The sequence below is a fragment of the Sparus aurata genome, chromosome 10 (genome assembly GCF_900880675.1).
Source record: "Sparus aurata chromosome 10, fSpaAur1.1, whole genome shotgun sequence".
Lineage (NCBI taxonomy): Eukaryota > Metazoa > Chordata > Actinopteri > Spariformes > Sparidae > Sparus > Sparus aurata.
In genome coordinates this window covers 16,380,326-16,401,755 of record NC_044196.1, presented here as the reverse complement: position 1 = coordinate 16,401,755, position 21,430 = coordinate 16,380,326, and the positions used below count along the sequence as shown (strand labels likewise).

The 21,430-nt window shown below is 42.3% G+C and overlaps 2 protein-coding genes across 7 annotated transcripts; both read right to left on the bottom strand.

The window, feature by feature from the left end:
• Positions 1-905: 905 nt before the first annotated feature.
• LOC115590504 (CD48 antigen) lies at positions 906-7,156 on the bottom strand. Of its 5 annotated transcripts, none has more exons than XR_003985752.1 (8): positions 6,724-7,156; positions 5,541-5,750; positions 5,330-5,440; positions 4,225-4,500; positions 3,941-4,112; positions 1,575-1,607; positions 1,456-1,494; positions 906-1,340 (listed from the first exon to the last, which is right to left on the bottom strand). XR_003985752.1 is itself a non-coding variant. In XM_030431887.1 (8 exons), exons 1-8 carry the CDS (start codon positions 6,758-6,760, stop codon positions 1,336-1,338), a joined length of 843 nt encoding a protein of 280 aa, XP_030287747.1. In that variant the 5' UTR covers positions 6,761-7,156; the 3' UTR covers positions 906-1,335. The 5 variants fall into 5 exon arrangements, 4 of the variants coding, with proteins under 4 accessions (XP_030287747.1, XP_030287751.1, XP_030287750.1 ...); XM_030431887.1 differs by having other exon boundaries at positions 3,981-4,112; XM_030431891.1 differs by lacking the exon at positions 1,456-1,494.
• A 390-nt stretch (positions 7,157-7,546) lies between these two features.
• On the bottom strand, positions 7,547-20,180 carry LOC115590497 (vang-like protein 2). 2 transcript variants are annotated; one of them, XM_030431875.1, is made up of 8 exons: positions 19,833-20,180; positions 14,556-14,797; positions 13,748-13,871; positions 12,550-13,157; positions 11,407-11,543; positions 11,159-11,294; positions 10,477-10,720; positions 7,547-9,734 (listed from the first exon to the last, which is right to left on the bottom strand). In XM_030431875.1, the coding sequence occupies exons 2-8, from the start codon at positions 14,624-14,626 to the stop codon at positions 9,474-9,476; spliced, it is 1,581 nt and encodes a 526-aa protein (XP_030287735.1). In that variant the 5' UTR covers positions 14,627-14,797; positions 19,833-20,180; the 3' UTR covers positions 7,547-9,473. The 2 variants fall into 2 exon arrangements, with proteins under 2 accessions (XP_030287735.1, XP_030287737.1); XM_030431877.1 differs by lacking the exon at positions 19,833-20,180 and adding an exon at positions 14,989-15,127.
• Between the last annotated feature and the right edge of the window lie 1,250 nt (positions 20,181-21,430).

Below are 21,430 nucleotides of genomic sequence, written 5' to 3'. Positions count from 1 at the left end.
TAATTTTCTGGCAAAGAAATTTACTTAAGTATCAAAAGTACAAGTTATACATATAGCTACATGCATGTAATTACTGTATATAATGGGTCTCTATTTTGGTAAAGTGCTTTAGAATAATTTTCCTACATGTATGTGCTGAAAACAAACTTCCTGCTTCCTGCACGACACAACTGGTGAGAAACAAAGTGTTTTTTAATAACGTCTGACCTCAGGTGGTTCTACCAAGAAAGGCGATGCCGTGAAATGTCGGGTGGGTTCGGTTTGAAACCACAGTCATAGCACCTCGACTTCCTCAATATTTGAATGATGTCACTTAGGCCTCCCTGCTGCCCTGCTGCTCTGCTGCTTAACCCTTTCTCATCAGAAACACTTTTTAAAAAGGTACGTGTCTCAATATTTCTTTCTCCCACATATTTTTACAGAGATAAAGTCACCTGAAACTTTTATGAATTTGACAACACAGGATGTATGTACAGCATACACGGGACTATAATAAACTTGTATCAAAATTGTGTGTTATTTTTTAGGACAAATTCATTTATCTTAAATGGAGGGTGAAACATTGAGGCTTCCATTATCAGCTGTAAGAGTGCTTTTTTGCAGATGAAAACAACATGAATTTATTCTCTTTTGAATTTATTCCCTTTACCTAGTGCAACAGTCAGGGGTGCAGTCAAGGGGGGGACCAATAGGGGCCATGCCCCCCCCCCGGTAAATTCAGTGGCCCAAATGTCTGAGAATGCCCCTGGCAGCTGTTCCAGAGTTAAGTTCATAGGGTCCTCAATGTTAAGGGAAAAAGCTTTAACAACACAGAAAGTTCATACAAAAAGTTCATACTCATGCAAAACATACCCACAATAGTTGGCTCGATTTCAGGCCGAACATATTTCACAAAAACTTTAGGGCTCATTTAACATTATTTATTATAAGAATGAAAAACTTGGACCATAGCAAATGTTGTTTTTTTGTAATAAAAGTTTTTTTTTAAATAAAAAAGTTTACAAGTGACAGAATAGAATGATAGAAAAACAAAGTCAGATAAAGCAGTCTCCAAAATTGAGCACCAGACACAATGGAATGTGAGGATGTTGCATCAAAAATGCATAGAAGGTACTTCAAAACTATTTGGACTCAAGTTGGACTCAATAATATTTACACCTGTGATCAATATCACTGTAAATCTTTGGTGTCTTTGGTTTTGCATGATGTTTTCCTTACACTGTGTCCATCCACTGCAGACTCTCTGATAATACATTCATTCCTTTCAGTCATCTTTATAAATAAATATTCAACATCAGGTCGCTCTTCTTGAAACTTGTACGTCTTGTATAGTTGTCAACCTGTTTGTAGGGAAGAAGAGAGAAACATGTTGATGTTGTGTTACCACTCATTGCTAAAAAAAAAAAAAAAAGAAGAAGAACACTTGGGAAAATGAAAACAGAAACAGAAGCTAACCTTCTGTTTCTGCTGTGTTATTTGATGGTCGCAGTTTTCCTGGAAAATTAACGAGAGTACGAGTGAGTCTATGCGACAGCGACCGCTTGGGCTTGAACATGGGTCCATGAATTACATACCTTTGATGATGTCCCATGCCTTTATGATTTTGTCTATAATAAAAAACAGAAAAGAAGTCGTCGACATGTAATCATGTAATGTCACAAATAGTCATGTTTAATTCATTACACAGTGTAAAATCAAATAATTTTCGTAATTAGTCGTGATTTTGGGTTATGTAAGTATCTTATATAATGTGTCTTAGATTGATGTGTGGGCTGAAGCTAGGAGGGGAAAGATGATGGGTTATGACGTGGGTAGGTATGACTGAAGATGAAAGTGTTGCTCGGAAAGACTGAAGGAACCACAACCTCGAATCGCACCTTTTAGTCCTCATGAGCGTAGCGGTCAGAGGAACGTGTCAAGTTGAGGCGCCTGCTGTGCATCTATGCATGTATACCTGCATCCTTTACAGCGAGTGTTGGACTTGACAGGACAATCTACACAACTTGGATTCATTTAAGAAAAAAATCCTTGACTCTTTGATAAGTGGGCACTTAAGGTATGAGCAGTAGGTGATTTGTTAATTTTTAACAGGGGGGATGTCTCAATGGGAGCACCATCCTGCCCTGACACACCTATATACACCTCCCAAAGGACATTGTTGCAGGACGCCTTAACCATAACTGTGACATTTCTAATTCTACAATTCCAATTCATCCAGTTATCTTCCTTCTCTCCCCACTACAATTGTCTTTTTATAACTGTATTAAAGTAATGAGTAAATGCACCTTTAAATTGTAGCAGTGGACTTATTTTATTCAGGCAGGGTTTTCTCAGGTTTCTCACAATACACTACAAGCAGGGTTATTTTAAGTTACATGACCCCTTGGAATTTTTTACCATCTAAATTCCTGGAAGGACTCACATTGTGCAAAATAGCAGAGCCCGACCGATTAATCGGTATTTGGCTTTATCGATTTACCGGCTGATTTATAAGGTTTTAAAACCTTGCATTTAAAAAATGCTTGGGGTAATTAAAAATTGGTGTAATGACATAGTTTGTCCAGCAGAGTGGGGGAATTGTGGGGGGATAAAACAGCTGGTGTCAGGAAACTAACAGCTACCTCACTAATGGTTAAACTATAAACCAGCGCAAAAATGACAAATTGGACATAAAATAAGCCACCATGTTGTGAACAGACACACTAAAAATGCTAACAAAAAGTAACATTTTGGTTTTAGAACATTAATGGTAAACTTTTGTTGATCTGGTCATTTTTTCATTTTTATACAATCGGGAGTCTGTACAGGGTGTTTTATTTTGAAAATTGACCGGATGCTCTATGCCGTTCCTGTGTCTTGGACTTCCTGTTGGCGCGATCTGCTTTGTGTAACTTGTTGCATGTTCCGTCAAAAATAAACCAGGCAGCCGGATCGCAAAGCAACCGTGCCTGGCTTGACTCCACTGTCTGCCGGAGCTGATCACGACCACTTGTGATTTGTAACACACTATATGCTTCTAGCGGATGGAGAGTGATGGCAGGTTAACAAGGGGGATGCTTATTGGTAATTTTGCTACCAAGGGGGACGGCATCCCCCTCATCCCCCCTCAAATCGCCTACTGGGTATACGTTTTTTTCCAGTCTCTTTTGCTGACCATTCTGGCAAATCTGTCCATATTGACACAAGATTTAAAAAAACAAAAAAACATTTGTCTCATCATGAACAAATGATTTTCCATGAGCACTTTTGGCTGTGCTGAGTCAATATTCAGCTCTCAGTACTTTTGCAGCCTCTAACGGAATCTCTTTAGTTTCTCTTGTGCTTTCCAAAATCTGCTGTGTTTTACTGTTAACCGGGGGCTTTTATTGTGAAGGTGTCATAGGGAATGAAACACGTTTGTCGCTGAAGTGTCGCAGCCACTTTGTTTGCAGTGATTCTTCGATCCCTGCCACGCCAGACTGGAGAAGACTTGAAACTTGAGAGTGAGACTGTAAACTCCTGTCCCCTGCTGGCCACAACAAAGAATGCAGGTTTAAGGCACTTTTGCATTGGCTTCACTATTTATACTCTCTATGTTTTCTTGCTTGTTGAGCTAATGGCAGCGGTACCAACCTACTAACCACACTGGAGATGGCTGGCAAGGTCACAGCTGTCTGTGTGTCTATTTATTGACCTTAATTAACTGAGCGCTCCAGTGAACTTAGTGCACAGTTGTTAACGCTTCAAGAGGAAGTGAGCAGGTCAGCTCAACCACGCAGTTGTGTGATTACAACTGTTGGAAAGTGCAGAATAGAAATGCACCGTAAGCTTTTATGTAAAACCCTTCTCCTTTTTCTTGTCTGAGTTTGATGCTGACCTTCTATTTATATCTAACTAAAATGAATGAAAAGAAAATGTTGTTTGTTTATTCCAGTGTGCTTCAGCTAAATTTGTGGCATACCTTTAGAGGCAGGAGGGCGAAGATGTTGATTTATTCTCACCTCCGAAAACGCACATCACAACTGCTGACAGTAAACATCCCAGGACGACTCCCCCAAACACAGCGACACCAGACCTACACCTCTCCGGAGGAGGAGTAAGAGCTGCCGGGGTTGGAGACGGTTTAATGGAAACTAGATGAAAAAGAAAAACAAACATAACATCAAGTTCACCAGTTCAGTCTTCAGTCATTCCAGAATCAATATCAAATTGATTGATTGTTTGGTTCATCCATTGTGACCTTACCCGAACACTTTGGAGAGACGGAATGGGAGATGTTCTCCTTTTGCCTGCTGGAGGTGCAGGTGAATTCGACACCACTCTGTGTGGTGTTGAGGAACGCTACTTGAACTGCAGAGCTGCCGTTGGGATCCTGAGTATTGAGGACAGTCACGTTTGGAGGTTTAACCTGCCAGGTGAAGTCAACGTCTTGATCGGTCGAGGAACACTGCAGCATCACCCAACAGCCTCCGTTTGTAAGTCCGGAGATGGCCGTCTCTATGGTCGGCTTCTGGAGGCGTTCTGCAGAGGTTTAAGCGGGAATTGTTGATTGGAAGCGAGGATATAGTGTACCATCTACAATATACTCTACAATCTGCAGCCAAACATTTGTTAACGAAAAGGAAGTTAAGTCACTCATTTTATCTAAAGTCTCAATGAAAGAGCAAATGGAGTACAATTTGCTTCGACCTAGTTGCGCGTTTCCTGTAAAAACAGGCAGCAGCCAAAAGCGCTGAAGATAACGTTCGCCCCTCCCTCTAACCACCGAGTTGTTGATGCTGCCTTTCATCCGCTGGAGCCGGATAGAACAGAGCCTTTGAGAGGACCGAGGCCAGTTTGATGACAGGAAATACAGTACCAAGGTTGTTTTTTTTAGGGGGGCGGGGGGGGGTTGCAGAAAGGCCGAGTCAGCAAATAGGACTGCTAATGGCAACTCACGGCACATTTAGTAGTAGCAAAACAAAGCTACTGGTATCTGTTGACCAGGAAACGCCATAAATCATCTCGATGCTATAACCGTCCGCCGTTGTCTTCCGCGGCTGCGTACGGCCCCGGTCTTTGGCTGTTGATTGAGAAGCTGCCGATCATCAGTTAGTTTGTTGGCAGTTACTTCAGGAACAAGTAAAGCTATCTGTCCGGAGCTGCTCAAGGTAGGGCAGCGGAGGGAAAACCAGCTAATGTCTTTTTCACGACCCATAACACTGAATAAAGTTACAAAGTTGTTTTTTGTACAGCAATCCGTGAGGTCCATGGGGAATTAAAGGCCTGCTCTTCAATAAAAATAAAAACACAATGCATGACACTATGACAAATTCAATTTGCGTCGGTCTTGAACGCGAGTGGCTCTTACCTGTCACTGTGAGTTTAACCTTGTTGACAATGTTCTGTCCCTGCACGTTGTCAAAGTCTACGCTGTAATCCATGGCATCTTTCCTGTTCAAGTTATGGATCGTCAAGTCACCTATTGAATAAAAGAACATAGAGGAGACACTGTCAAGTGAGGAATAAAATAACGTTTGTTTTACGCTGACATACTCTGAAGTCATAGATAAGTCTTTTACCTGTGGTGGTGTTGAGAGTGAGCCTCCCTTTATATCGATAGAACCTTTCAATGCTTTCCTTCCCTTTGCGATAAGTGGCAATCCAAGTGTTGTTTGGGAAAATTGACCACTCAATTTTGGAAAGATTCCAAGATGTGTCGGCCCCTGAGGGCAAGGTTACGTTATCCCCAAGGTACCCAGAGACCTCTTTGAGGGATTCGACCATTGCCACTGTGGAAACAGTTTTAAAAGGATTCAACTTGGGTCATCATATCAGGTCTCTTGGGTTGTAAACAGTCATTCTCCGAGGAAAAGCAACACTTCCCTTAAACTACTGATCTCTGCTGACACACTTGGTGCAGTAACGCCACTGCAGCAATTTTAGTGGCACATTTATGCAGCGAAACTAAAATTTGAAGTTATAAACTCGCTGCTGGTGACACAAGAGGATATGTCTCAGGATCAGCTGAGCAATCGCAATGTATCTTTAAGGGTCCTCGAATATCTGTAGCCATTTCCATGACAATCCAATCCTTGTGTTGTTAGATATTTCACTCTGAACCACAAATGCCAACCTCATGGTGGCGCAAGAGGAATTCAGGCAATCACCACAGTCGGTATGAGTAATCCTCAGAACCACAGATGTAGGTGCAACGTTTCATGTGAATTCACGCCATAGTTGCCCCGATCGAAGTAATGAATTAACTATTAAGACCAACATTGCCAGCAAAATTGATCAGGAGATGACGGCTGGATTGAGATACACGTGAAGACTGTATAATAATGATAATAGTAATTATAATTATTTATTCAAAAACGTCTAGAGATGACTATCATGCTTCTGTGGTTCACTGAGGGATGACAAACCTGGTGTTAGTCACGTTGTCTACATCACCACACGGTACAGAGGCTTCCTGCTCATGACTTATAACAAAATACGCCGCCCCAGCATTCTTTTTGACTTTCCTGAGAAAGACATTTTAACTGATAAGCGATTTTTTTCTTGAGCGAGTATAAAAACGAATCTTTTTATCTTTAAAAAAAAGAAAAAAAAGACAAATACTACCACTGTATTTCTGATTCAGGGAGCCAGGAAGTTACTTTTTCTGTTCTAAATTGTCATTCTTAATATTTCAAAGTGTTTGAAAGTTTGGCGCATCTTTTCTGTGGTAGTTTCTGTCGGTGTCAGAAAAAGTGGACTTACCTTGCAAAATGGTAATACAGATGAGTTGTAGCCTCATTGTTGCCGACAACAGCAGAGGAACAGAGCGAGCCTTTTGAAACTTCCCTTTTGGTTTTTTTTCTTCTTTTCGTGACGCTACACCACGTGCTTTATGACCAACCTATATTGTGGCCCAGGGGTTGAGCCAGCATCTTGTTAACGGAAGTTATATGAATGTATACATGAATTACTGTAAGTTGCTTTGGACAAGAGCGTCTGCTATGCTAAATGCTGTAAAATGCTAATGTATGCCTGCACATTTCTTTCAGCCATTGTCAGCTTATCAGCCAATTCCTCTCACTTGTTTTCATCCTCATCACATATCAACCCAGTATATATACCCCAGCCTCACAGACACTCATTGCCAGATCGTTCCTCACCTCCTGCAAGACTATCTGGCACTTTTCTCCAGACTGATTGCCTGTTGCCTCCAGGTACTATTTGGGTATAAATTCAGGATACAGGATTGAGTTGTGTTTCTGTTTTTAAGTGTCCATACTCGTACTATTATTTCATGGTATTTTTTTCCTTCCGTTTGGTAGATTCCAGCTGCTGTCATCACAAGTGGTTGCATGGTTTAGACTGCAATGGAATTTCTTTTTTTTTTTTTTTTACACAACGTTATCTTCACATACACCCACTCTAGTGTCGCTTCCTGTATCGAAGAGCAGATGTAAAATGACGGAGAAACTCGTGACAACGTATGACTCTCATGTGGGGAAACAAACTTCTGATAAGATCATTTATTAAAAACCTTAGACCTAAAAAAAAAAAAAAAAAACAGCTTGAACAGTAAATAACAATCCTCATCAGAAGTGTTAGTTAAGACTGACTACAACAAAGTGATCCATAGAAAAACACGAAAATATAAAACTGTATCCAAATGTACATGTAAACAGCTCATCGGTGGCACAACAATCTATCTGTAGTGTGAAAAGGACATTTTTTTTTTGAGTGGCAAGAGAAACACATGTGCAAACACATCAACCCATGGCTGGATTAACCTGCTGGGGGCGCCTGTTGACCCCCAGCACATACGGCAGCTTCATTATATCTCCAGAAACAAAATAGTAGTCTAGCAGAGGAATGATTAATCAGTTAGTTCAAAGGAAAATACTGGGTAATAAACAGAAATATATTGTGGGCTGCGCCGCAATGAAAATAAAAACAAAAAACACACAACTTTATTTAGAAATAGGGGTAACTCCATCCATTTCACACAATGGAGTGTTTGCAGGTCTTGGGGAGTACTACTAAATATATGAAAAAGTAGTGTAAACCTCCTGGGCCTCCAGAGGAAGCTGCATGTAATCTGATACATTTCCTCCAGTGATGTCAATCAGCGGCTAAGTTGCATTGTGGGTAATGTAGGCTCCAGGTTTTGAAAAAAAAAAAAATCTGGTTCTGCTGTATTGACTTTGATCATTTACCCACAATGCAACGTAGCCACCACTAGACCACTTCAGCATACCAGACACTTTGCAAAAATATAAAAGACAGTAATTTATACAAAGCTGCCAAAAAGAAGCACATTGTCGGTTCTTATGTTGAGCTGCAGCTCTTCAAGTCCAATTCAAAGCTCATACGTAGATGCTAAAACATCAAACGTTATCGATGTTACTGGACAAAAACACATTTTTGTGGGTGGAACTGCGATAAAAGAGAAGTGATCTGACCAAAACCTGAGCAGGACAGTATACAAACATGTTCAAGAAATATTCAGTGCATCAAATCCATCCAGTGTTTATTTTTTTTTACTTCATACTTTCAGTGGGAGGTACACCTGTCCACTTTGATACAGTCAGTGAATCCAGTCATGTCGAAAAAGGTGAGAAGGCCAGGGGACCTTCCTTTTTTTTTTTTTAAATGCCTGACTCTGCCCATATATAGGCCAAATTCAACAGCAAACAGGAACTTCAAGTTAAAGGGAAAAGAGAAGTACAATTAGCTCTGACAAAGACTGAGCTAATGGGAAGCCCCTCCAGTCTGACGTATGAAAAAGGTCAGCTGTACAATGTTCCTCAATGCACACTCTGCACACCCCTTCTCCACCAAAATTAGATGTGGTTCTTGAACCTCACCAAAAATGGAAGGCGTTATACAATACAAAACAGGAAAAGAAAAACCTGCTATTGTTTGGTGCCGGGTAGGAACCACCTTTTTTAACGTTCGGTCAAAACCCAAAGATGGTGGTGGGTAAAGGGGTATCCTTGTGTTCCGGAAAGTCCAAGTCCTGCATGGGAATATTCTCTTAAAAAATAAATTACAGCTGTGGCAAAAATATTTTAGATTATTTAACCAAAGGATTAAACGTTTATCAAAAGACGTCTTCCGTTAAATTTGTAGTGAACTACTAAAGAAAAATAAGCCAGTATGGTGGGACTTTGAAGCAGCCTGCAGTGCATTATCAGAGCTTGACAGTCAGCTTAGAGGCAAGTGTGGTTTTTATTTTTTCTCACCAGAGCTCAAAAAGAGGAACAACGTCTGAGCTGGGGTATTTCTGCTTTCCTTGTCTTTTGTTTTGTTGTTTTTTTATTTTCCTTTCTGTTCTTTTGGTTCATGATATCTTAGCCATGTCCCCTTTACATATTTGGGTGTCACGCTTATCAACAAATAAAAACCTGGAAAAATATCTACATGATACCAAAAGGTATAAAAAGATACCCTGAAAGCACTAGTATTAGTATCACCATCCTCCTAGTCTCCACAGTCCATTATTCATCTGCCTCCTCCTACACGGACGTCTCTGACTGGAGCTTCATGACAAACTTGTGACTTTTGGGGTCGATGAACTCCTCGCCCAGGCGCAGGAAGGGGAGTGGTGTCACCGTGACGACCAGGGAAAAGTCGAGGCGTCTCAGGGAGAAGACCTGGCCTTGACGCAGAGCAGCCGTCACTGGCTCCTCACTCACCAGCGTCCACTGGCGCCCCCTATTGCTGGTGTCAAGGTACTGGAGCGTGGGACCTGGGCTAAGGTAAAGCTCAAGGAAAGCCTGAGACACAAGAAAAATGTGTGTAAATCAGCATGTTAGGAATATGTATGTTATGGTATATGCTCTAAAGGTTTGCTGCAGTTGTGAGACATTATTAAGTCATTGTAATATTCATGTTTTCATTCAGTAATCACTTGCAAATGTAATAGGTTAACCTGGAGTGTGTAGTGTGGCAAGAGCTGCAATGATCAAACTGATAGTTTAAAGTTTATTTTCCCCGCTCTGGGAAATCTCAGTTCACAGTTTATGATAAACATGATCAATTCAGGTGAGATGACAGCTAGAAAAAACTTCTGGATATTTGAAAGTCAAGGAGAAGGGAAAATTGGGGTAAACGCAAAAGTTTTATAATACACTGACGATGCACACAATTTCCATGATTACCCAAAATTGAATGAAATAAATATACATAAATATATAACATATCAAAATGAAATGAAAAAACCTATAACAAACAAGCAGTTTAATCGATTAGTTCTATTATTAACTATTACATTGATCGCAAATTATTTTGATAAACCATTTATCAGTTTGAGTAATATTTAAGAAAAATACCTAAATATTCTGAATCTAGCTTTTCTAAATGTTAATAATTACTGGTTTCTTTACTCATGACAGTAAAGTGACCTTTTAATAGACCAAAATACTAAATGATACATCGCAAAAATTACCTAAACATTAATACACAGTTAAGGTAATCAGTTGCAGCCCTTCGCAGAACTGCAGTAAAATGAATGAATACCTTGGGTGTCATGTTGTGCGTGATGCAGAACTGCAGGTGGTTGATGATGCTCTCCATAGTGTGGTAGGACTGCTGCCTGGTGGCGCGGAGGTACTTCTGCATGGCTCGCGCCATGGGGGCAAAGATCGCTTGGGCCGCCTCCCTGGGGTCCATCACCTCCCGCGGATGTTTGGGAGAGGCCGTGGCCTCTTCGTCCTGGTGACGCTTAATGTGGGTGAAGGCTTCTTCTACCGCCACCACCAGCCTGGCAGGAGAGAAAGGAGGGTGAGACACGAACTTTGATGTAAAGCTGCCGACACAGTTGGTGAAATGGTGAAAGAAGTAGCTATAAAAAGGTGGATAGATTTTTTGAGGCATTTGGTCCCAAAAAAGGTTTGGAGGGTTTACAAGAGCTGTAGGACTGAATTATTGTATCCCCATTCAAGTTAGCCGGGCGCTAAACCAGAAGTTAGCTTGCTCAGTCAGTGTAAGTCTCAGGTGCACACGGTCTATGGGCCCCACAACACGGAAGATCCTGGTATTTTTATACACAGGAAGTAGAACTTTATTGGCTCAAAGCACCATTGAGCAGCTTCCATAGTAATGAATAGGACTCAGTCTCAAACACTATGGGGTTTAAATAGATAATGAATAAACAAGTCTACAATGGTCCGTGTGTTTATATGTTTATTTCTGTCGTCACCTGGCTTTGCGTTTGCGGACCCTCCGCTCCATCTCTGCCTCCTCATAGTAGTACTCGTTGTGGGAGTTGTCTCTTCTCCGAGCGGCAGCTGCGATCATGGTTCTCGACTGCCCTGTAGAGTTATTGGTGTTGTTCTCTGTAGACAGAAACACTGATATTAAGGACAACCTATATCTTATCTAAAATTGTTAATCCAATTTTGGATACAATCCAATGCAGAACATCCTGGTCATGGTTTTCATGTTTACCTTCCCCCAGATTGTAGACCTTGAAGGCAGACATCTTCTTGGAGAGGATGGACTTGGGCAGGTTGAGCAGGGCGGGGTTGTTGACCGGGAAGTCAGTATAGTACTGGTCGAGGACCCACACTGCTGCCCGCTGAATACTGCGTTTTGCAAGACAGAGGAAGTATTAAAAAAAAGCTCTTCTCTTAAACTGGAATATTTCAAAACACAGAGCCGTTATCAGAGTATATCACATGTGACGACTAGGGGTGTGCCAAAATATCGATTTTACAATATATCGCGATATTTCGTCTTGAGGTACGTTATCAATACACTGGTGCCAAATATCGATATTTAAAAATGTAAAAGAAAAAAAATTTATTTATTTTTTTTTGGCCCACCACCACAACCCCTCTTCGGAGGACAGCTTTATCTTTATTCAAACATAGGTATACAACCAAATAAAATTAAAAAAATGGTTTAAGTAGCTCTGAAACCCACACATATAGATATTTAATGATAGTTGTAGTCAGTATGTGTGTTAAGAACAGTCACTGTGCAATATACTCTGTTTACTTGGCTGTCATTCATGTTAAATTGATTGACAATGTTTTGTAATTCCTGTGAAATGGATTCAGTGCAGTCAATAAATTCTGAATTTCTTCAGTGACACAGATATTGTGATTTATAGTGGATGAATTTTTTTGCAAAATATCGATTATCGCAGAATTGTGATAGTATCGTATCGCGAGGTACCTGGTGATACCCAGCCCTAGTGATGACATGACAGATGCATGCCCGCTGTAAACTTGTTGGAAAAAGGAAGTGGTAAACCATTTGGTGGCAACCACTGAATGCATCAGAACTCTGTCGTAACGTGGGCTCATGAGACCAAAATGACTGGCTATAAAAACAGAAAGTACAAAACATAAAGTAGAATAGCAGCTATAGTACGCAGGGTTATTCATTTTGTCAGGCAATCTGTGCTCATCCAAAATTATTGTTTTGTTTAATTCTGTGTAAGAATTCTGACAGTTGGTAACGAGCCTGCTGCCATCGCGACCCAAGCCCGGATAAGCTGATGACCATTGATGGATGTCAAATGAAAACAAAGTAAGAAATAAAGTGAACCATAATTTTGAGTATGAATAAAGATAATTGGCTGACCTGAGACAACCCACGTTGTAGAACTGACTCGCCCCATCTGCGGTCCTCACCACCTTCAGACAGAAAGCAGGCCGCAGATGTCTGACCTCCAGCAGCACCAGCGCCAGGTACTGAATGAACAGCAGTGCGTCCACCAGAGATGCTGCATACCCCACAATCCCCCTGTAGTCCGTCTCCCGGGGCTCCAGCACCCGCACCCCGTAGAAGAGCCAATAAGATGCCACAAAGAGGAAGACCAGCGCCAGCAGCAGACAGCGGAAGATGAAGAAGCGCGGCAGAGTGGCTCTGGGTGGGCGGAGAAACAGCGCCCAGGTGGAGATGAGGAGGATCAGGAGCTTGAAGGCCAGAGAAATGTAAAGGCCCTCACATGGTGTACCGCAAGGTTCCAGTGTATCCCTCCACAGGAGCTGTGGGAGGGCCAAGAAAGCCAAGGGAGTGATGATGGCGAAGAGGCCAAGGACAGCACCCAAGGCTGGGCCGAAGTAACGGCGGCACTCCAGCGGCGAGGACTCCTCAAGTTCCTTAGAGATCCGCGTCAGGTCCTCGTTGGAGATGCTGTCCACAGAGGTGCCAGTGACCACGGTGGTGGTCTCGCCCCAGTTGTCATCCTATACAGAGAGCACAGTGTTGGTGATACGTGGTAGAGCACAGGGGGTTTAAATCCCCCCTCCAGTTGAATGTTTGAGCTTCACGGTGCAGAGTGATGCATCTGCAGTGTTTGACACTAGAAGGCTGTTTTTACATTCATTGCTGCAACTGTCAGTTGTCTCTGTATTCATCTGATTTTAAGAGGCGAGACTACAAGCATGATTAGTGACATCACAAATAGTTTGGAAGCCAATCCTGGTCGCATATTCAGCGAACACAACATTGGTGTTGACAAGTACCTAAATGTCATACTAGGTAAAGGTAAAACTATCATGTTAAAAGTAAAGTATCTGATGTTTATTGTGCTTAAGTAAATGTACACAGTGTATGAGCACTGCAGCCATCATGTTTCACAGTGATGGAATGTAACTCAGAACAGACTTCACAGTGAAGTAGGAGACACCTTGTGCCTAATCATATTTATTCTGATTAAATTTTATGTGATCATTATAATTATTTTCACAGAAGAAATCATGTCAGACACACATTGGGGAATATCTATGTGTGCCTTAACAAGTGTGGGAAGGATCTTTTAAATTTGAACTCTGACCCTGTCGTCTCCTCTCGTGGACTCCGCGTCCAGCATCGACTCTGCAGGAGTCTGGATGGTCACCGATTTGTCTCCACGGACGCTGATGTCGCGACTCTTTGAGCGATGCCTCTCCCTCCTCTCCCTGGAGAGAAAAGACAAATGGTGACAGGTCAGGGATGGATTTCAAAACTTTCTGTCCTGGCAGGTTACATACCATTATCAAGTCAAGGAATTCTAATCTGGTAAGCTAAAACAAAAGCTATTTTAGAGCCACCATGTGTCGATTTTTGTGTGGCAATTGGCAGCTTCATACACGTAGAGGGAAGCATATCAGAAGAGTAACGTCTAACTGCAGCTGCCATTCACTGGTTGAACCTTAGGGCTAACCCTAACCCTGTAGTACCTTTCTCAGGATTTTTTCATACTACCACTAGGGGGTGCCAGATTTGACACAAACATGCAGTATGTGGTGCCTATTCATGTCATTTTCATTGTAGGGCTGCAACTATCGTTTACTTTCATTATTGATAAATCCATCTCATTTAATCATACAATAATTAAATGCATCTTCAATTTAGATGTGTTTAAAAGTCTTGTTTTGTCTGAAAACTAAGAGACCAGAACCAAAGATTCTGGGGAGCCTTTGCTTAAAAAATGTATCCAACCCTTACCCCTAACCCTAACCCCTAACCAAGTTTTGGACAAAATCTGAGGACGTCAACTTTGGCTCTAATTTCAGAGTCTGAACAGTTAAATCGATGATATAATTGGCAGACAATTAAAATCATATTGGTTGCAGCCTTGAGAACAAGCCGTGGTACTTTACCTGTGTTTCCTGGAGCTTCGTGAGTGGGACGACTTGTAGGAGTAGCCCGAGTACGTCGACTCGTTGTCCATGTCGGAGGCTGGCGGTGGGCGGGGTTTCCTGGCCCCTCCTGCCCCCGAGCCGCCGCCTTTCTCCCAGACCACGCCCAGCTGGCTCTTGCGACTGCTGATGGACTTGGAGGAGAGGGCCAGAGGGAGGCGCAGCAAGTCCACTTTACTCCTGAGGGAATCTATCTTGGAGGCCTGTATAAAAAATTTAAAAAAAGAGGGGGTGGGGGGGAGGAAGATGAAGACAAATGACAGAAATGGTGAGTTTGGAACGGGCAGAGAAGAGAGTGAAGAGAGCAGAGAGAGAAATGAAGACTGAGAGGGTAGGGCGAAAGATAATTTGTCATCTCAGACAGCGAATCAAAGCATCTCGGAGGGAATCGTACCAAGCAACAAGAAGAGAGACGGCATTGTTGAAATGCTGGCACTCCGCGGTGTGTGAAAGTGTCCGCATGTGTGCTTTGAGCGGCGCAGGACGTAAGCTGGGCCCATTCTTCCGCATTGAGGGAGTTTATATGAGCAACTCGAGTGATTTGGCCCCGAGTGCGTTCTCAGCCAATAAAGGACAATTACGCCAGCTTCTATTCTGGGCTTGCGAGTCTCTGGTGTGCAGACATGCAGGAGCGGAGCATCGGATCAGCTCTGAAAACGCTCTGCTTTAGACGCAAGAGTGGCTCATGCAATGTGGGGTGTTGCATTTTTTACAAATACATTAAGAAGAAAAAGATGCTTTCTTTATGCTGGTTTATCTACTTTTTTTGCAGTGTTTTTTTTTTTTGTGATACATACTCGCCCGGACGCCACATTCCCCAACTGTCCCCTGTGGTGTCCAAGGGCAACCGAGCTTAACTACTACAATGGGGATGAATGGGAGGCTATGGGTGAGAAAGGACAGGAGGGGGGTAGTTACACAGCAACCAGAAAATCTACTTTACACCCCCCTCCTCTCCTTCTTCTCCCTCACACACACACACACACACACACACACACAGCCAGGAAGACAGAACAAGACGAGGCTACGATTCTGACTTGATTTTAACCTCATCTTAAATCCTGGAAATTAACGGAAAATGATCCTAAAAAGCCGATCCCAGTCTCGCCCCAAAGTAAATCCAAAGCTGCTGTTGAACCATTTGGAGCACACATTTTGGTCTCTTTTGAAAGGTTTTAAGCTGATTGTATTCCCCCCAATCTGTCCGGAGCTCTGTAAGTGCTTCTGGCATTATATCTATAGTTTAAACACATGAGATTGTTCATTCTTTTATTTATGTTTCTTTCCTAAAACCTGCCCCCTTTTAGCTGGGAAACACAATGGGTCCTCATCATCATGAAATGGTTCAAATTCAATAACAATAGCACTGAAAATGAACACCTAACACACATTTTTCTCAGGTGAAACACTCCCAATTGTTCTGTATTTCTTCATGTACACTAATTTTATGCATTCAAAAGTAAAAAAAAAAAAGTGTTTATGTGGAAAAAAAAAACAGCCTAGTCAAAGAGCAAAATCCATAAAACTAAATAAACTTGCATAATTTCCAAGTTTAGAGCTTAAAAAGTAACAGGTGTGTAAGTGGTTCGGTTGAGAGAGCGGGCCACTGGTCTACACTGTCACTCGTCGGTTGTTATAGGCTCTAGGGCGGGCATAGAAACTCATATTGGGTCAAATGAGCTGTCAATCAATTTGCTACCATTTCAGGATCTCTGGCGTAGAGGGACAGCGGTGTTTTTCTTTGACCATTTTTTCACCGTTTAAACATGGAATACTGTGTTGTGGACTAAAAGTGTTATGAAAATGTATCTACTGGACATCTGGAAAGACAAGAAGTCCGATTTTGTTGCCGTTTGACGCACTACTGGAACACACATATATACTTTATTGGTGAACTGGCAAAACTGCGTACATACTCATTTGCTAGCTTGTTTGTTGATTGGACCTTGGTGGTGTGTCTTTTTTTTTATTATCTTGAAACGGTTTCCCTGAATATAATAACGAGAATTTAAAGATGGCATGTGGCATTCGGCTATTTATTTAGCTCTGTTTGGAGCCGCGGAGCTTATTAATCAATCATGATATTTTAACATTTTTCTACCAGTATCTGTTTTTGTCCTCCATTTTACGTTTTCCAACCGACAGAACACAGGGATTTGTTCCCCTCCGACTAGGTACTTTCCGAATTGGAGGCAGATCAAACGGAGTCTTGATCTAATAACAAATCTCCTCGCGCTCTCAATTTGTGCCATGACCTCTCCCGTCCGTCTTCCACATTAGAGATGTCAGTAAATGGCTCTCATGTGATTCAAACATGGACTTCTCAGCTTCGAATGTTTGCAAGCAGATACATTAGCAGGCCGGCAGTATTCTACGGCAGCCCTGCATTGCCAGACTTATTTGCAAATGAGTGTTAGTCTGGTCCCTCTCATTCTATTTTTCGATTTTCAAGGTGCCTCTGGACCAACAAAGCAACGGACGGTGTTATGTAGTGTTAAGCGACACATGCAATTAAGCACCGTTTTTGTCTGTTTTCTAAAAAATGGTGCCCTGGTCACAAACCCCCACAAACTATACCTTAAAGTCGAGTCAATTGCTGCACTCAGGTAGGGAGGGACTTTTCCCGTAACCATTAGCCTTAGAGCTGAATGTGAGTTACGCCCTCTGACATACAGCCACATGTCGAGTGGACTGGTGAACATGGCCAATTAAGAGATCAGAGGGCTGGCCAAACACGAGCAGGACCTAACGCAGCATCCAACACCGATGACTGCCAATTTGACGACAGGGGATTCAGTACCAAGGTGGTCTACTTGCCGGGTCTTGCCTCCTGGCAACCTGAGGTCTAAGTCAGCTAATAGGACCGCTTACGTTAGCTGAATGACTAAACACTCGAGCGGGAACTGTCCAAGTCCGTAAACCACTTTCGATGCTGGATTCCTGGTTGTTAAGCTGGCCACTGTTGGTCTTGGAATTCGTGTTCGGTCCCGACACCAGAAACGGTGAACGGGCCTGGGTGGGCACAGATTTGTCTGTTTCCCATGCTAGTTTCCCAGTCTAATGGTACCAAACTGATCTTTTTGGCAGTCAGGCTAAACATTCCTTTTGGTATAAGCCAAACTCTGCTCGTCATCCTAAACACACCAGCTGCACTGACAGTTGTGAGGCTAGACGAGAACTGAACGCAGCTGAGGAATCCTGGAGGAAAGCCTGATGCAGTCTGCGAGAAACCTGCCAATTGGAGATTTTGTTTTCCAGCATGAAAATGAGCTCAAGCGTGAAGCCAAAACTGCACAGGAACGGCTGGACAACAATGTTCATGTCCCGGAGCGGCCGCCGAGACAATAAAACATTTAGAAAAAACAAGATTCATGGATCCCGTACGGGAGAAACAGCTCTTTAAATGTTTTAAGACAGGGAGAATATTCTAGGCCACCGTTGGATCATCTTGTAAGGCAGAGCTTCTCTGTCTGGTTAAAAATGGAGGTCACATTGAAACTGACTTCTCTCGTGGCAAAACTGATCTCCGGGTCTTTTGCAGACTCAACAAGACTTTTCCATGAACAAAGACCGAGTGTGTTTTGATCAGATGTAAATCCAGAGTCAGGTATCTGTACTCAACCATAATAAGATATGGAGCTGTTTACGTTTATTATCAGCATTTCATCTTAATTTTGTTTAGATGTGTCTTTCATTATTGTTGCTACAACTTGCAGGGGTGGAAAAGCTGGTACGGCCATCTCTTTATCACTCTACTTCAACAGATAACAAAACTAACTGCAACTATAACAGCTGGGATAATCTGACGGGTCTACGTAAGATCACTCAGATTCTACAAGAGTATTAAAGGCCAGAGACTAGAAAAGGATACTGGACAGTTTGAGAATGTTATAACAGGTACCAATACAACAAACTGATTCCAGTACTGGTATTGAAAATTGGTAGAACTCCCAACCCTACCCCTAACTACTCCCTTCCTCATGAAAAAAAATGTCCAATCAACCGACTGAAGTAAAAAAACAAAGTGAACCAAAACCTAAAAACAGACGCAGCAAACCAACAGACTAAAATGTTCAACCAACCAACAAAAATCAAACAGAAGCAAAAAAAAAACAGACACCAAACAAACTTAAAAAACCCAAACCAACAATACAAACCAACCAACCCAGCTTGAAAACCAAAAACTAAACAAACAAAACAAAAAACCCTAACCAACCAACCCAACAAAAGAAAAACTAAACAAACCAACAACAAAATGAAATGTGTGCAGGTTTCTGCAAATGTCCACGACTCACAAATTTAGAACGACATCATCGTGCCATCGGAACACCAGCTCTGTCTCTGAGACAGTCAATCCCATCGATCCCACACACTGTAATCAATCCACCACTGATCGATTTACACTGGACTGCACGTCCAGCATCATCTGGGATGTGAGAGGATCCATATGCAGTGTGGAGGCGGGATGTTTTCCTCTATCTCTGCTGAGGCTGTGACATAATTCATTCAGATAAAGTAGTTTTACTTCATGAGATGTATAATCTTTGAACAAGTCGGATCTCTCAACTTTGAGGAAAAACTGAGGAAAAGCTAGTAGATACATGTTTCTCTTAACTTCTCAGCTGTGGGTGAAACATCTTGTTGAATCAGGGCTAAGCAGCCTCTGTGGGTGGCCCCTGGGGGCCTCCAGGCCTCAGGGTGGCAGTGGGCCAGCGAGGCGTGGCTGTGGCTGCTCCCTCTGAGCCGACTCCTGCAAACAACCCGGGCGCAGGCTTCGAGGCCTTTACACGACAAACACGCACACTCTACACGAACTGGAGCTCGTGATAACCGAGCGAGCGTTAAGTGTTCGGACTGCGCCGAGGACGCGCTGTTGAGACACAGAGACTCAGTGTTGGGAGACAAAGCCGAACACACCCACGATGAATCGCCGCCTCTGTGAGCAACAGACTTTGCACCGCAAACTCAACTCACATGCGTGAGAGCGGGGCGCTGTGTAGTGATCCATTTGGCACACACCGTGCGTAAAAGTGCAACACGGATTAAAAATGCAAAAAGAAAGATGGATACGCGCTCACACCGCGCTTCTGCCACCTCATCAGACGGGGTGAAGGTGGACGGATAAGGACTTAAAAATGTATTTGTGGAAATAAAGTGTTGCATGAAAGGTGGTTTTTCATGTGAATGCTCGGACACAAACAGCACAGTTTACCCAGAATTCATTCAGGGGTGTCTTACCTTTCTACTCCAGAGGGAAAAAAGCTGCAGCACAAAGAGCCGAGCGTCTCCAAACAAAGTGCCTCCAAACGCTCCAAAACCACTTTCTCCAGACTCTTACCCGCCCGCAGCCTCCGCGCTCACTCGCAGCCGGAGAGAGGCCGTGATCCTGTGCGCCACCGCCGGTTATTTCGTCTGGTTTCTCGGCTGGAAGTTAAATCTCAAGTCGAAGCGCCGAAGCCGCACAAAAGGCAGCGACACGCTCCTCATCCCGGCTCCACATCTGCTGTGTGGCGGAGCCCCGCTGAGCTGAGCCGAGCGGAGAGGCTGCGTGCGGACATCCAACACCAGCACCGTCACGTTAGGGGGAGTGCAGCCACGGCTTCCGGTGGGGTTTTTTTCAAAATAAGACCCATTGTTTACAAACACGCCTCAAAAACATTTTAATAAATACGTTTATCTGCTTTCACAGAGGAGTGCTGAATATACAGTATATCGCCTCAAATGTGTATTTATTGCCCTTAACAGCCAAAAATGGAAGCCAGATTTCTAAATTATGAGATAAAATGTAAGTTTGACTTTTTACCTCACAAATATCCCTTTTTTCTCAGTATTTTGACTTATCTCATTATTGTGAGAAAAAAAGTCAAAATGTATCTCATAATTTCACATTTTGGTTAAATACACACTCGACAATTCACAACACTAGCGGCATGGCTAACTGAGCTAACTAGCTAACTTCAGCCTGCTATCTGCTGCTACAGTTAGCAGGTGCTCAAGTGATATGCTGCCCCCTACTTGTTTGGAGTATGAATTTGAGAGGTGGCCAATTCTTACATATTGCACCTTTAACTGGCAGCAATGGGCTTCCACAGCTAAAGAACTGCTTCGAAATATGAAATTACAGGGTTAAAGCTGCTGCTTTTTCTCAGAAAAGGATTCAATTCAGAAAACATTTGAATTATTTTCCTTCATCTCAGTATGAAAATTGTTTTTTTTTTAAAAAAAGGTTATTCTCTTGTGCTTTGCTATCATATTGATTTTAAATATGACCCGAAATAAATCTTTTCCCACAGCATTATTGAACAGAAGAGAGGTGAAAACATACAGCACTGATGAAGATCAAAATTAATTATGTACCTGAGGGATGAACGAGTTAGCACATTTGCATATAATCAGCTTTACACAATAGAGGAAAGTGATATAAAACAGTTGCATTATTTGATAATCAGATGAACACAGACCTCACACTCAATATGTTCAATATTAGATATGATAGGTTACTGCATGCACTGTAAATATATAAAGGTAATTTTTTATCATTTTATATTTATGTTATATATTTGCATGTGAACAAAAGTAAAAAGCTGAATTTCGGCTTCACATTTATGCTTCTACCCAAAAATTCCTAATTAGTTTTTTCACTTATTCCCCTTTACAAACTGTGCTTTTATTTTGAAGCCAATAATACCTTAATTCCGGTACCATTCTTGCTGTGGCAACTGTGCTTGACAGTGTGCTCCAGAGAGCATAAAGCAGTATTAGCCTAAACCCACACTTTCCCTTTTGTTTGACTATCACAGATATCCACTGTTCAGTCTTAGCTGATATGATGCTAT

Bases quoted from the DNA above. Each gene is read 5' to 3' on its own strand.
- LOC115590504 (XM_030431887.1), bottom strand. From the start codon at position 6,760: ATGAGGCTACAACTCATCTGTATTACCATTTTGCAAG. The intron at 5,441-5,540 runs GTAAAAGACTTA...TTTATTCAATAG, and splicing joins CACTCTCAACACCACCACAG to GTGACTTGACGATCCATAAC. The intron at 4,113-4,224 runs GTAAGGTCACAA...TTTTTCATCTAG, and splicing joins CGTCTCTCCAAAGTGTTCGG to TTTCCATTAAACCGTCTCCA.
- LOC115590497 (XM_030431875.1), bottom strand. From the start codon at position 14,626: ATGGACAACGAGTCGACGTACTCGGGCTACTCCTACAAGTCGTCCCAC. The intron at 13,158-13,747 runs GTCAGAGTTCAA...CTCTCTGTATAG, and splicing joins CCACGAGAGGAGACGACAGG to GATGACAACTGGGGCGAGAC. The intron at 9,735-10,476 runs GTATTCATTCAT...CTTGTGTCTCAG, and splicing joins CGCACAACATGACACCCAAG to GCTTTCCTTGAGCTTTACCT.